This window comes from Micrasema longulum, unplaced genomic scaffold, assembly GCF_059751315.1.
Source record: "Micrasema longulum isolate JH-2025_06_02 unplaced genomic scaffold, ASM5975131v1 h1tg000008l, whole genome shotgun sequence".
NCBI classification, from domain to species: domain Eukaryota; kingdom Metazoa; phylum Arthropoda; class Insecta; order Trichoptera; family Brachycentridae; genus Micrasema; species Micrasema longulum.
This window is the reverse complement of record NW_028277216.1, coordinates 478,719-492,988: the sequence shown is the minus strand read 5'-3', so window position 1 is coordinate 492,988 and position 14,270 is coordinate 478,719. Positions and strand designations below refer to the sequence as shown.

General features: G+C 37.7%; 1 protein-coding gene across 1 annotated transcript in view; it reads right to left on the bottom strand.

Annotated features, from left to right (window-relative positions):
- Window positions 1-919: 919 nt before the first annotated feature.
- Window positions 920-14,270, bottom strand: part of LOC148285747 (43 kDa receptor-associated protein of the synapse) — a 30,351-nt gene continuing 17,000 nt past the window's right edge. The window contains exons 5-14 of the mRNA XM_088232243.1: window positions 13,453-13,604; window positions 11,670-11,792; window positions 10,713-10,896; window positions 10,115-10,315; window positions 8,989-9,098; window positions 7,601-7,699; window positions 7,031-7,112; window positions 5,662-5,855; window positions 3,907-4,021; window positions 920-2,184 (exon numbers count right to left, since the gene is read on the bottom strand). Coding sequence (XP_088088369.1) covers window positions 2,086-2,184; window positions 3,907-4,021; window positions 5,662-5,855; window positions 7,031-7,112; window positions 7,601-7,699; window positions 8,989-9,098; window positions 10,115-10,315; window positions 10,713-10,896; window positions 11,670-11,792; window positions 13,453-13,604 — 1,359 coding nt within the window. The 3' untranslated portion in view covers window positions 920-2,085. The remainder of the gene's footprint in view (window positions 2,185-3,906; window positions 4,022-5,661; window positions 5,856-7,030; window positions 7,113-7,600; window positions 7,700-8,988; window positions 9,099-10,114; window positions 10,316-10,712; window positions 10,897-11,669; window positions 11,793-13,452; window positions 13,605-14,270) is intronic.

Here is a 14,270-nt window from a genome sequence, read left to right as displayed (position 1 = left end):
ATTGGTTTCCGTTGTCCTCTTCGCTATACTAGATTAAATTCCCTTTTTATGTACCAACTTGTAAAAACAATTATACCTCGAATTCATTCATTAGACGCACCTGTAGAAATTATAACGGACTCAGTATTGATGTAGACATTTTTAACTGCACGTTGCATTTGTACAGAAAATTTCTTCATGGGGTCGATTATTTGGGATAGTTGCTGAATGTACATCTTGAGTGGTTTATGCTATGCATATGTGCCGCATGTAATGTATATGTTTGTGTATGTTTTATATGTGCGTTCATGTGTGTGCGTGGATGGCTCGGAGTGTACATTCGGTATTTTTATTTATTTTAATTTATTACCTCCATGGAAAACGCAAATGTCAACAATTATCTTTTTTTCACTTAAAATTCTTATTTATTTTTTATTTTTTGTCACATTTAATGTTTATATCTTTTTAATTTATGAAAACTTAATTGGTCTTTTTATGTTAAAAAATTGTTGTTTTTAATACTGATTTTGTATGACTGTATGTTTTCTAAATAAAATAAAATAAAATAAATAAATAAATAGACATGTCAAGAGTAGGAATAATCGGCGTGCGTGCATGAGAAGATGTATGAATGTAGAGGAAGCGAGGTCTGTATGCAAAGACAGAGTGATATGGCGTTCGATCATCTCTGCCTACCTCTACGGGGAAATGGCGTGATATTTTGTTGGTTTGTTTGTTTGTTGCTGTAAAGTTAAGTGTGCAGCAGTGGCGAGCGGTGGTATTTTTTATAGGTAATATACAAAAAAATTGTCATTAATTTGTACCTGCAGTAAGTGCATGATTTATAAGAACAGTAGAACTCCAATTATCCGAATCAATTAGGACCGGACCCAATTCGGATAGTTGGATTTTTTCCGAAAAAGTTGCATATTTGAATTAATTTATGTATGTTTGTTGAAAATGAAAATGAATGATTGAAATTTTCTAGCAAGGAGTTTTTTCAATCTGCAGTGCCCTGGACGGGCTCTAGTGATGACCAGCTAAACAGCTGACTTGCATCTTTTTACCTAAATGCCACAGATTTTTTAATTACTGGTATCCCTATGTACGCCTCTATGTTTTTCTGCTTATGTTGGCAGTTGAAATTACACAAGATTTTTTTTAGTTTGACAGCAGGGGCCACGATTTCCGCAATTTGACGAGTGACAGCATACGAACCACCCGTTTGAATGTCGATTGAAAACCAATCGACTTTATCTCGACATTGAGAATTGAATGCGACATTGTAACTTCAGCTGTCAAATTTCCTTCGTGTAAAGAGTATTTTTACTGCATTTTAACTTAAAACTAACAACACTGTTAAATGTTATGATGTTGGCGCATCAACAAATGTGCAACATAATAACTACACACTTATTTTCAATCGATTAGCAAATGAATTAAAAATTATTTTTCGATCGTCAATGTCAAAATACGTTTTTGAGAGACAAAAAACATCATACAATAATATACTATGATTTTAAAGGGTATTAAATGAATATAAAATATTTCAATAACATTATAAACACGTTTTTTCAGGGCAAGACCGCGAAACTTCAGAGGAATGACTTTTTGGAAAAAAATATTAGGATTTTTTTTAACGCTTACCATGAGGAATATTCCTCTGAAGTTTCGCGGTCTGGCCTTGAAAAGCCGTGTATATTTATAAAAAATTCAGATAACTACTTAGAATACAATTTGTTTTTTATATCAATGGGAATTAATTCAGGTATGAAAGGGTTAACTTACGCCAGTTTCTGTAGCTCGTAAAATTGAAGAAAAAATTTGATCAGATTTTGTGTGTGAACAAGATTTTCCTACTTTCGAAACCAGTTTCTTGCTCTTACTGTAAACACATAATTAGGTACAAGATGGTTTATGATTATAAAAAATGCTAATTAGATTTTTCTGTTTTGAGACCAGTTTCGTGCTCATACTGTAAACATATAATTAGGTACAAGGTGGTTTATGATTATAAAAATGTGAACTGGGTTTTCCTGTTTTGAGACCAATTGTGTGCTCATACTGTGAGCATATAATATGGTAGAAGATGATTGATAGTCGACTTTATACGCTGGAGGTGATTTGGTGGCTGCTCGTGTCGGAGTTCAGAGTCAGGTTGGAAGCCCTCAGGGAGTGTGGCAGTGAAGGAGCGATGAAGAATTCCTGCAAATTGTTTTAAGGTTAAATCATCGGTTACTGCATTACGGTGTTTGAAAATGTCATATTAATATGAATATTAAAATATTCTAAATGTATTTATAAAAAGTTAGGTTAAATTATGTACGGTAGATGTACAAATGTTGAGATCCCTACATTATGTAAGGCTGAGATAAGCGTTATCTACAAAATCAAGAAAGGAGCTCTGCGTTGATTTGGACATGTAGAGCGAATGGATAGTTAAAGAACGGCTAAAAATATTTACGACGCAATAATTTCACCTGAAATTTAGTATGACGACCGATGAAGCAAGTCAGCGTTTTCCATTGAATGCAATACAACATATCATGCTAGTCTAACAGTATTGCACAAAACGACGAGAGCAAAGTCCTGCAGTACGTTTACACCGTTCCTACCATGGAGATATGAAGAACAAAGGAACGTGGCCTATAAAGAGACCACAGGGCGTGGTTACGCCCAGTTAGTCAGTGAGCACTAGTCAGCCTAGCCAGCCCAAAGACTCAGCTTAACGCAGTTACTCAGTTCCAGCGAGTCCAAGTGCAAACAGTTCAACTTTTCATCGCAGTGCAATTCAATTCAATTCAATTCATTATTTACTCGTCATGTAATAAATACGATTTGATTTAAGGTAATTTATAAACAAATACGTTTATTTCTATTTTTATATATCTTTAGCTTTTTAATTTGTTTTCTATTGAATATGTTCTGTGACTTGATTTATAAAAATAAAACTTTTATTTTATTGGTTGGTTGGAAGAAATTGCCACTTGGCAATAAGCCCGCCAATGTACAAATAACATTACGTACAAAAAGTTAAATAAATACGCATTCAAACCGCAACCTCGTGTCTTCTGTCAATCTCTGACTAGGGTAGGAGCTCCACAACCCTCAGAAACCTAATTCTACAAAGGGAATAGACGATAAAACTACTATGTTTTGAGTATGTCCAAATGCACAGAATTATAATATACCAGAAGGCGTGTAGAATCAAGTTCACATACGTCGTACTTTGTCCAAAAGTCTGCCAAATGCTGGCAGCCGATAGAGATGCATGGAGGCTCTTTGTGGACACCATATGCTCCAACTAGGAAGCGGCCATGCAATGATGATGATAACTTTACGGGTTGTTTAACCCATCATGAAATGCAGACCGTAAATATAAGGTAGAAGTTAATGAATCGAAAGCAGATAACTGCTAAACTGCTTATATGTACAGAAAAATAAGTTTATATCATCCGCATCAGTCATATTTAGCAAGCGAACCTAATAATGATTGAATTCTGACTAGTATTCGCACGTACAGCTTCTTGGTTCGTGAAACGTGCATGGGAGCTTGCCCTAGTATAATTATTGGGATCATACGAACTGATCTCTTTCAGTATATTTGGATTATATACACTTCCAGAAATCAGCTTATAGAAATGTTTCCAAAAAACAATTGACGACGAGATTCGAGGACATAATGACAGGTGCAATACCAGTTGGCAGCAGACCCCCCGGAAGACCACCAAAAAGATGGCGGGACAGTTAGACGTCCGGATTCCAGGAACAGGCTTCGAGCAATAACAGGACGCAGTCCCAGAGAATGCAGAAAAAGAAGAAGTCTAGTAATATGGGACTTAAATAATACCAAGATCTTTAATTTGGTAATGTCAATTTTTTAATGCTATGATCCAAAAGTATTTTTCAAAGTACAAAGTTCCAGACCTGCAAGTCTTGGTGTATAGGCGCGGTCAAGAGGGCCCGGGAAGGAGATTGGCAGGCGGCACATCCTCGGGAAAGAGTGGAACAATTCTTCCTCTTCATCATGTCAGCTACACACCTGGAAATACCAACAATCGTCATTTATCCTTCGAGGACGAGGGTGTTCTTTTTTTCATCATTGTGGCACACCACATACTAAAGAAAATAGTTTTCGGGGGTGAAATATAGTCAACTAAACCATATTTACTTAAACACAGGAGGAGTGAGGATAGTGTTTTGTGACAGTGTCCATTGTTAGTCGGCCTCGTGGTGTAATGGTTAGCGCGTTTGCCTTCTATGCAAGAGGTCTCGAATCCGATTCCCGACATGGTTGATATGGAATGTTTATTTAAAAGGGTGTTTTCACATATAATTCTTCTATTTATCCGGAGATTACACTTGCCTACGAATGTTCAGGGAATATTTGAATACAAATATTTTAGCCATCTATCGTGTATCACCCTGTAAAGTCAAAAATGTCTACAGACAGTTGCCACGTATGGAGCTCGATTTTTACAACTGTCTAAAGATAGCTCCCGCTCGCATTGGGTTAGCCTCATTTTCTGACAAGAAGTTTCCCATACGGTGTATAGTTTGAGGATCAAGGATGGAGCGGAGCGATGATATGTTAAAAAGATAAAGGAGGAGTATGTACTGTCTCCATTGGACAACCAAAGAATATGCAATCTAAAGTCTCGTGGTCCAGACCACATTCGCACCATGGACTTCCCACAGCATTTATTTACTTATAAACAATTTATTACACATTTTTTTAAAACATAAGTCCCTTTTCCATGGGATCAAAATTTCTGCGTTGAGTTGGGACGAGTCATAAGTTAGCACATACATACGAATATATCACCGCAAATATTATATAGGATCAGAACCACATAATTTAAAAAAATAAATAAATAGGCACATCAATATGGTAAACAGCAAACGCAAACAGTCGGAAAATCCCTCCCACTAATAAAAATCCAGTCCTTAACTAACAAATAGTTATTGTCCTTGAAAGCTTAATAAGCTCTTTCAAAATATTGAACACTCTCCCTGCGATAAAGGAAAGATGTCTCTGATCAAAAGTCGAACGGGTTTTGGGTATAACATAATCCGTGCTCTGGGAAAACGTCGTACGGACATTTTGCTGAGACCTCTCTTTATTGTTGGACCAGAAGTGTGTAAGTGCTTCTTTTAAATTCAGTTGTCTCATATCCAGCACCTTCGTGTATTGGAACAACTGTCCTGACGAGTATGTTCAACACTGATTTTTAACCGATGGCTATTAGTGCTACAGTGACCAATTCGTAAACTCTCAATCTCTTAGACAGGTCTGTTGAATGGAACTGAGGAGAGTTTGGACTTCTACTATTCGTAATACTAATTAGAGATACGTGTGAAATAAAGGATACCGAGCGATGGAGCAGATCCAGACAAAGATACCGGAGTGACAGACTTGTGTACGCTGCAGCTAATGAAATCCCATCTGAACAACGTCCGCCTGGAAGATCACCCAAGAGATGGAAGGACAGTTCGACCTCATCATCTCAGGAAAATAATAAATCGTTTTCTGTAACACAGATCTTTGGATTTATTAAAAAAATTAAGATGTTAATGTGTGTGTCTCAAAACCGGTAGACAATAGAATGTCGATAGGTAATAATACACTAATATTCACAAAGCCTATGCTAGTAATTCTATGACTACGCTGGCGTTTCTCACCTGGCGTGCAGGATGTGCGAGCAGGGCAGAGCCTCCAGGGCCGCGGGCGTCGCGCCCAGCGGGCCTCCGCAAGCGGGGCACGCGGGGCGGGGGGCGCAGCTGGCGGCCAGCCCTTCCTGCTGAGCGCGCGCTTCCTCATCCCCCAGGCTGGAGTAGATGCCGGCCAGGCGCTTGCGGACGGTCCGCACAAGGAGCTGAACACACACACTGTTGCTATCATCGTAACCCGGCAGCCCGGCTCTAAAGACCTATAGTCTAGTTCTGAATGTCCCGGTTTTGATGGACTTATGGATTTGAGACCGACCAATTACGCGATGATGGTTAGGTGTTTTCTAGTATTTGGTTTGTTAGCACTGCTTATTTCCCTCCTTCTCTAGCTATTTTAACCACGTATTGCCAAATGTTTTTAAAATATTAATTATAGAAGAGGAACGAGGTGATCACCTGTACTTTCTTTGGAGAATCTGAGTGTGGTCTTAAAGGAGGAGATTTAGCAATATATATATGTTTTTTTTTTTTAATGTTTTTAGTTAAATTTGTTTATTTTATAAACGTTTATGTACATTACAAAAAAGTTCAATGCATACATAAAACGAAAAAATTAATACTTAAATTTAAATATACAAAAATGGTAAAATAAAAATACCCAGCAATTATAGAGAAAGAATGCTATCCTCTCTGAACTTTTTTTCACTAATATGAAAGATGTCAATATCCGAAGAGGTACGGTTGAGTAAAGACATTGCTCTTCCTACTGGCATTACCATCGTCAGGTTGGTTCTGCAAGCAGGAAGATAAAACAACTTTAGCAGTCTATGTCTAAGGTAGTCATTAGGAACATAAAGAAAAATACTCTCCGTTACACCTATGTTGATCGTAATACCACGGATCAATCGGAAAAAATAGATAGCAAGTATGTATTTCTTCTTTTCTCCAAACTATTGTAGCCAAGCATTCCCAGTATGAAGTCAGACGGGTACAACCACGGATAATATCCGCACTCCCTTAAGTAAAGATACCTCAGAAATTTCTTCTGAACCATCTCCAGCATAAGAGAGTACTTCAATTCGTGGGGTGCCCAATATATATAAGAGTATTCGCCCACCACTCAGTTATCACCACACCCCTGTCTGCACCCGATGGTGAATAGGATACTGCATTGCATACATAAAGATAAGGTGATCAGCTTTACCCTTTAAGCGCCAGTCTAGAAACGTGTAATATTGCAGTGAAGGTGAATGCATAACCACTACAATATGAGACGGACTCCATCGAGTCCAAAGGATTTCCAGGTTCAAGTCAAGGATTCTAGTTCTGTTTCACGCACAGAACTGTATTCTTCCTATATAGTATTTTTCATATTACATACCTTAGCTCCAACAGAAGTAGCGACTTCTAAGAGTCTGGTATTGAATTCCAGTGGGCGACAGTTGCATATCTTCTGTTGTAATCTGTAAACAATGATTTGAATAGATATGATTTTATCCACAATAACCTAGAGTGAAGGAAACAGGTTGGAATAGGTTGAAATAGGTCATTATTATACTGGGTATATCCAGAAAGTATGTTCCGTTTGCAATAGCACCGCCATTTATGCATGGGTGGTACTTATCTTAATCTATTGAGAAGAAGTTGACGTGATTATGAGTAAGCTGAGTTATGTGCACGTTTCGTGGTGCTTGTTTGAAGTGCCACTTTAAATTTTTAATGCTATGTTATGATGCCATTACTTTGGTCTTACGAGTTCGTCTGTGTGTTTCTATGTTTTTACCACCTTTCATCCTTGTTTTTCCAATTCGACACCAGGACTCTATTGTGAATGGCTTATTTTGCCTTCTGCGGCAAACATTTACTTGTCGAGATTGATTTAAATAGACAAACGAAACTCGTATTTACCGGGGATCAGATTTTGCAATTATTATGACCATAAAAATCTTACCGTAAAGCTTCCAAACACCTGGCAGCTCCATCCATCGCTTCCATCTGTGCTAACCTATCTCCCATGGCTTGACCGGCTCCCATTGCTATTTCGTATTGCCTGTAAACAAATGATTTACTTCTATAAGAAGTCATCCATGAAGAAGAGTTTCTAATTTGTACTGCAGTGGAATGGTGAAGAGTTAATATGATGAGGGAGTAAGTACTACAGAAATGATGCTGTAAAGTACAGTAATAGGGGCGTTCTGGTGCTCTAAAGAGTAGTAATTAACGTTTCTTATTACTGTCGACATAAAGGAGTTTGAACTAGGTGAAGGATTTGTTTATTTTATTTATACTTTCCCCTACCTTGTAGACGATGAGGGGGAGTTTTAGAGCGACAGTGAAAAGGACATTGAAAGTTGTAAATGTAAATATTTTTCGCGCTTTTCCTTACTGAATTTGGTTAGTAGAGGAAGAAATTTGTAATGAAAAAAATAAATTGCTTGCTTGAGATTCCGAAGAAAGATATTTAGTTTTTAAAACGGATTCGGGTATGTGGTGGGTGCTTTAATGCAGTGGAATGGTCTTGAATATGTTGATGCGAGATTCTTCTTGCAATTTTGGTAGATGTCTGAATCGGGGAGATTTTTTCTCCTCTCCCGACGAAGCTTGGAAATCATAGCAGCAACTCAACTTTGTTAGCAGCTACCCAGAACAAGGACTGAGTGCTGCAATGGAACCAGTCACGCAAGTTTGCAAAGAACTTGCGTCTTCCTTCAATCTTTCCCTGTAGAAAATATTATATTTTTCGCCTTTCATCACATGCCCAAAGTACTCAAGTTTTCTTTACACGGTCTTCAGTACCGCTGTATCTTTTTTCATCCGTCGGAGAACGTAATCGTTTTGGACTCTTTCCGTCCATGAGGTTTTTAATATCCTCCTGTAATACCACATTAAAAGGTTTTGATCTTTTCAGAGGGTGTTTTTAGACTGCAAATAGTCATGTAAGGGTTGCTCTGTAAGAGCATAGAATGGCTGGTAAAAAGGTGACAACAACTCTGGATTGCCCGACCTAAATTGGTTCTCCTAGTTTATTAACAGGTTAATAGCTTACACTCTATCGCCATTATAATTTGGAAAATTAGACTGATGGTGTCCTTAAAGTAACGGGTTTTTAGGTAGGGGGGAGCGCTCTAAGATCCTCAGGTTTAGCAAATGGTCCACCTAAGAACCGGTTTCTTTTGTGATATAAAGGAACACATTCACATAGAATGTGCAAAGGTGTTATATCATCTGCACTGCAGAACCTACATCTAGAGATTTCAGAAGTTTCATTCAAGCAATGTGTTTATCCAATCTGTAGAAAGCAAACCTTAAATAATAGTACTAATATTTCAAAAAGGTGACCTTAATGCTCTTCCTATATCACATTTTCTTCGGTAAATATCTCCGGTGATGCGCACAGCTCGTGCGTAGCTGCCCTGGTCTCCGGCCACTGTAGACAGTCTCATCGCTTCCTGGAATACCAAAATAGTTAACATTAATCAACTTCAACATAACATTGACAATTGTAAAATAATGTCTTTCTCGCGACGAAAGAACCTGTACAATTCAACTGCAAACTAAAAAATATTTAAAATTATTGAAATGTGACAATAGCAAACCAAATGCAGTGTATTTTAACCATATGTTACATAAAGGTAAGACGTTTAGTCTAACACTTCAGGTGTCAGTCCAGGAACAATGAAATATTGTAGTTCAAATAACCTGTGGGGTTCATAGTCCATGATCGATGACACACGTGATAAATAATTTCACCGGAAGTTATAGTGCAATGACTCCAAGAAGCATGTCATCGTTTTCTATAGAATCCAATACAACATATTATGCAACTCTAACAGTATTGCACATAAAGACGAGATCGTCGTCCTGCAGTACATTCACAGTAGATATATGAAGAACGAAAGAACGTGGCCTATAAAGAGACTACAGGGTGCAGTCAACGCCCAGTCAGTCCAGTAAAGTTCCGTTCAGCATCTGTCGGCCCAACAAGTCCAGCTCAGGCAGTCCGAAGACTCAGCACAACACAATCACTAAGTTCCAGCATGTAGTTCAAGTACTGTTTCTTCAATACATCACACCGCTACGCTCACGCTACACAACCAAGTGCTGTATCTTATTTGCCAAGTAATAAATACGCATTGAACAACAACCTCGTGTCTTCTGTTAATTTCTAACTGAGGTAGGAGCTCCAACCTTCAATAGCAAAATCCTACAAACCTATTAAATATTTCACACCCAACCTGCCAGGAATCGAATATAAGACCTCTGAAAATTAGGAATGAAAACTTGTTTTTAGTACGTTGTTAATTATATAATTGGTATTGTAAAAATTCACTGAAAATATTTTATTTTTTAAAAACGTTATTCCTGATTTGTGAAAAGACCCTTTTGAAAAGCATGTACAAAACTAGAAGAAAAAATCTGGGAATGTGTGTTGAGACGTTTGTGGCGTTCCATCCTCTAAACTTACGGTACAATAGTCATGGGCGTCTCCAAGCTCGCCCTGCCTCCTGAGGGAAGCAGCCATCTGCAGAAGTGCCGCCCTGTGGTGCCTGGTGTTGAGATCCCCAGGCTGCAGTGACCGCGAGAGATCATACGCTCTAGCCGCGTGCGCCGCCCCCCGCTCAGAGTCTAGCAGCCGGCCAAATACTTCGGATAGTCCAACGTACACCTAAAATAAATACAGTATAATCTATTATTAATTTGAAAGATACCTAAGTTGACTGGTTAGGATTGGTAACTGTTTATTAGCCAGTATCGATGTTACATTTGGCGTACCTCAGGGTGCCTACCTGGGACCTCTTCCTTTTAATTTGTGTATTAATGTGCCTAGACAAATGTTCAGAAATCAGTTGCCATATTTAAGTTATTTGACTGATTGTCACAGTAAACATGTAGTTATATTAATCAATCACAAAGTTAGTGCTTCAAACATTCATTTTTACCCATATAACTATTTTAATGCTTTTGAGGTGAGTTTTCGCAAAAAGTGAGTTATGTGAATTAGCCAAAAAAAAAATATTATTAGAGGGCCAAAGTTTGATCCCTGTGGAACCCCAGCACAATACCTGCAGTAGAAGAGCATTATCTTGAGTAGTCTGGGCTGTTTTGTGGGCGCGTTGGAAGCTGTCGACCGCCTTGCTGAAGGCTCCTAACTCTAGTGATACGGAGCCCACGGTGAGGTGCACATAACCCATGGTAGAACAGCCTTCGCAGTCATTGTAGAGAGATTGCCTTGCATAGGAAAGTGCCCTGAAATCAATTCATTCGTATTTTTAAACAAAACTTTGCAGACAATCGCTCGACTCAACCTCCAAAGAATTTTATTGAATTGAAAAAAATATAGGTTATACGTTATTCGAAAGACGAACCTTTACCGTTTTGCTTAACTTTTGGTACTCATTTTTAAATTTTGAAAAAAAAACAGACCCCTAATACAAGAATGAAAAAATAAACTAGAAATCTTGATGCATTTTACAAAAATTCAAAAGAGAATAATTATACATATTTAAACATATGGAACACGGCAACACTACTGACTAGTCCAACTTGTTAGCGTCCATGTCGCGAACCCCGGGCAATGGAATCAGACTCATAACGGTGTGATCACAGCAGATAACGAAAGGATGAATGGCGAGTTTCTGGCGCCTCCAAACCAAAACCAACCAGCTAAGGTAAGGTAACTCCCACAGAAAAATTCACCAGAGAAGGCAACGGGAAACCATTTTGGCCATCTTTTCCCAGGAATCGCTACAAAGAGTACATCCAACAAGCAGTTTTCTTGGCCTTGAAGTAGCGCCGGACCGAGATGCTTTCTTGGGACCTGATAAGGCACCCAAGAAAAGAAAACATAAAAATATGGCGAAGTTTAAACAGTATGTTAAGTTGAAACTTAATGTAAGATCAAGTGCCCTGTTCACACAACATTGTTGAATTGGTGTTCAAAAACTTTTTATTCGATTTTCGGACCGCGTTATTTCGAGGCCGTGTAAAACGAGGTTCCAGTGCACAGTGTTTTCACTCGCCTCTCAAGCCCTCCCAAGGTCTGATGAGCTCTAGCAAGGTTGAGGTACGCCTCGGCTCTCATAGAGGGAGAATCTAGTTCTTCGGATATTCCCAGCTGGCGGTGGGCAAACTCTAGTGACTCCCTGGGAACAGAAAAAAGCACAAGATGAGGATTCAGGCAACTATCTGGACACGCTCAAAATATTTTATCAAAGTAACATTCTACGATGTCTGATATTTTTTAGAGTAGTAATGAAAAACATTTATTTTGGCACAATATTTTGAGTTTGTCGAAGTGTTTGTAGAAAGAAGACTGGATTTTACTAAGACTCATTAAGATTAACATATTTCAACAGAGATACAGGGCTAATGACCTGTCATTGGCTGATTTAAGTGGCCACTTTACACACTGTGTAACATTCACCATTTTGCCTATGTTTGAACATCCATATTTCTTAAATTCTTCAATCTGTAGACTTAAGTGAAGTTAAAGAGCTGAAACCTTAATTGTTGTGAAGAGATTCACCCGATCAAATTATTGCACATGCTAGGAAACGCTTGAAAACAATTTTCAAATTTTGAAACTTCTCCTTGGACCAGTTGGTTTTATTACAATATTTTGAGTTTGTCCAAATGTTTGTAGATATAAGACTGTATTTCACCCCCTAGGGAGTCATTAAGATTAACAAATTTCAGATTAATCTCTTCACAACAATAAAGGTTTTAGCTCTTTAATTTCACTCAAATCAACAGATTGGAGAATTGAAAAAATATAGATGTTTAAACATAAGCAAAATGGTGAGTCTTACTAATTTTTAGTAGTTTTAGTAATTATTTAAATATGGAAATTTAAATCATTACTAAGACTAGGCCTGTATTAATATGAAGAATAATAAATTTAGTACGATTGATTGCGTCCATCGTGTACGGGCCCATTTCACACGCATCACGTCAATCCACTCGGTACGGTAAAATTAGGGTGGGTGGATACTTATTTATTTTTTTATTTTTTGTTTTATTTATTTAGTTTCTAACCGCAGGTGAAAATTTTGCAAAAAGAAATCGTGTGGAGATTAGTCGGCCTAATTGTGTACTGGTTTGTGTCTTTATCTGCCGATTGATAAATGAAATAATTTAAAATACAATTTTTTATATTTCAAGGATCAACTTTGTGGTCAAACATTTTCCTAAATGTCATTAAATATTTGTATATAACCACTTTCAGACTTTTCTATGACTACCGGTTTCGTCAAGACACCAATTAAACCAACATGCAAAACCCACTATACACCTTCACCATAGTTGTTGCACAAAAATTAGATTATAAAAATATTTTATATTGTTTAAGAAATAGTTGAAAAAAAGAGTATAGTGGGTTTTGCATGTTGGTTTAATTGGAGTTCTGGCGAAATCGGTAGACATAGAAAAGTCGGTAAGTGGTTATATACAAATATTTAATAACATTTAGTAACAAAAAATATTATTCATAAATCCGCCCTACGATCTTCATGGTACCGTGCTATGTTGAACGATTGACTAAATTAGCGGATAGAAATTTGAGCTCTATTCTTTAAGTATCTCGAATTCATTTTCGTGTGTTAAAATTCGTCATCTTAAGCTTGGGGCGAAATCGTCCGACGGCTCAAATCATTCGGTATAGTACCGTCTTTCTCAGTCCTACGGAAACGATGTGTATGAGGGAGAAAGAGTTTAAATTTCTCGCTTACAACTTTAATGAAAGTCATTGAAATGGCAAATCAGCACTGAACTGTATTTTTAAAATGTACAAAGATTGTTCATAACCTGTACTTCCCGAAATCCATGTACGCTTGGTAGAGGTAGCCCAGCAGCTGGAACTTGTCACCTCTCTGGCGGATGCTCTTCAGGGCGGACAGCCAAGTCTTCACAGCGGCCTGTTGCTTGTGGGCTGCGTACAGCTTTATCCCCTGCTCGATCTGTAAGGCGAAGTGAGATTCAGATATTTGAAAAAAATATATAAATGGCTCGAAATTCGACAGCGCGCAGCGGTGAGATCATCACAGCCTCTCCAGATCATGGATTACCTCTTCTGTTCACGTTCTCTTAGCATATGAGGAACTTCAGCCTTATGGGAAATTGGATACATAAACTGTTTTCTTGCGCGCGGCGAAAATTAGAGCTTTAAATTGTACGACAAAGTTTCTTGAAAATGTACAAAAAAAAACGTTTGAATAAAAATGAACTCTAACAACCCGAATCAATTGGGACCGGACCTCGAAAAAAGGGTCGATTTTAATTCATTGCTGTATGTGTGTTGAAAATGAAAATGAATTATTGAAAATGAAAAATGAGCTTCAAATCAATATAATGAACCACACATAATTATTTATTGTATATGCAGACAATTGGTAGAATTCCATATTAAATTTGGTAATGTATCGTATGGTTTTTAGCCGAGAGAGTCATCTAAATGTAAATCTCCAACTCAGAGGTCAATATTGAGAGAGTGAAACAGTTTAGGTACTTAGGCAGTATATCATCACAGAAAATCTAGACCCCGACATTGAGATAAAATTCAGAATAGAAGCAGCCCGAACAGGATTTAACAAAATGAAAAATCTTCTTTGTGACGATAATATAAA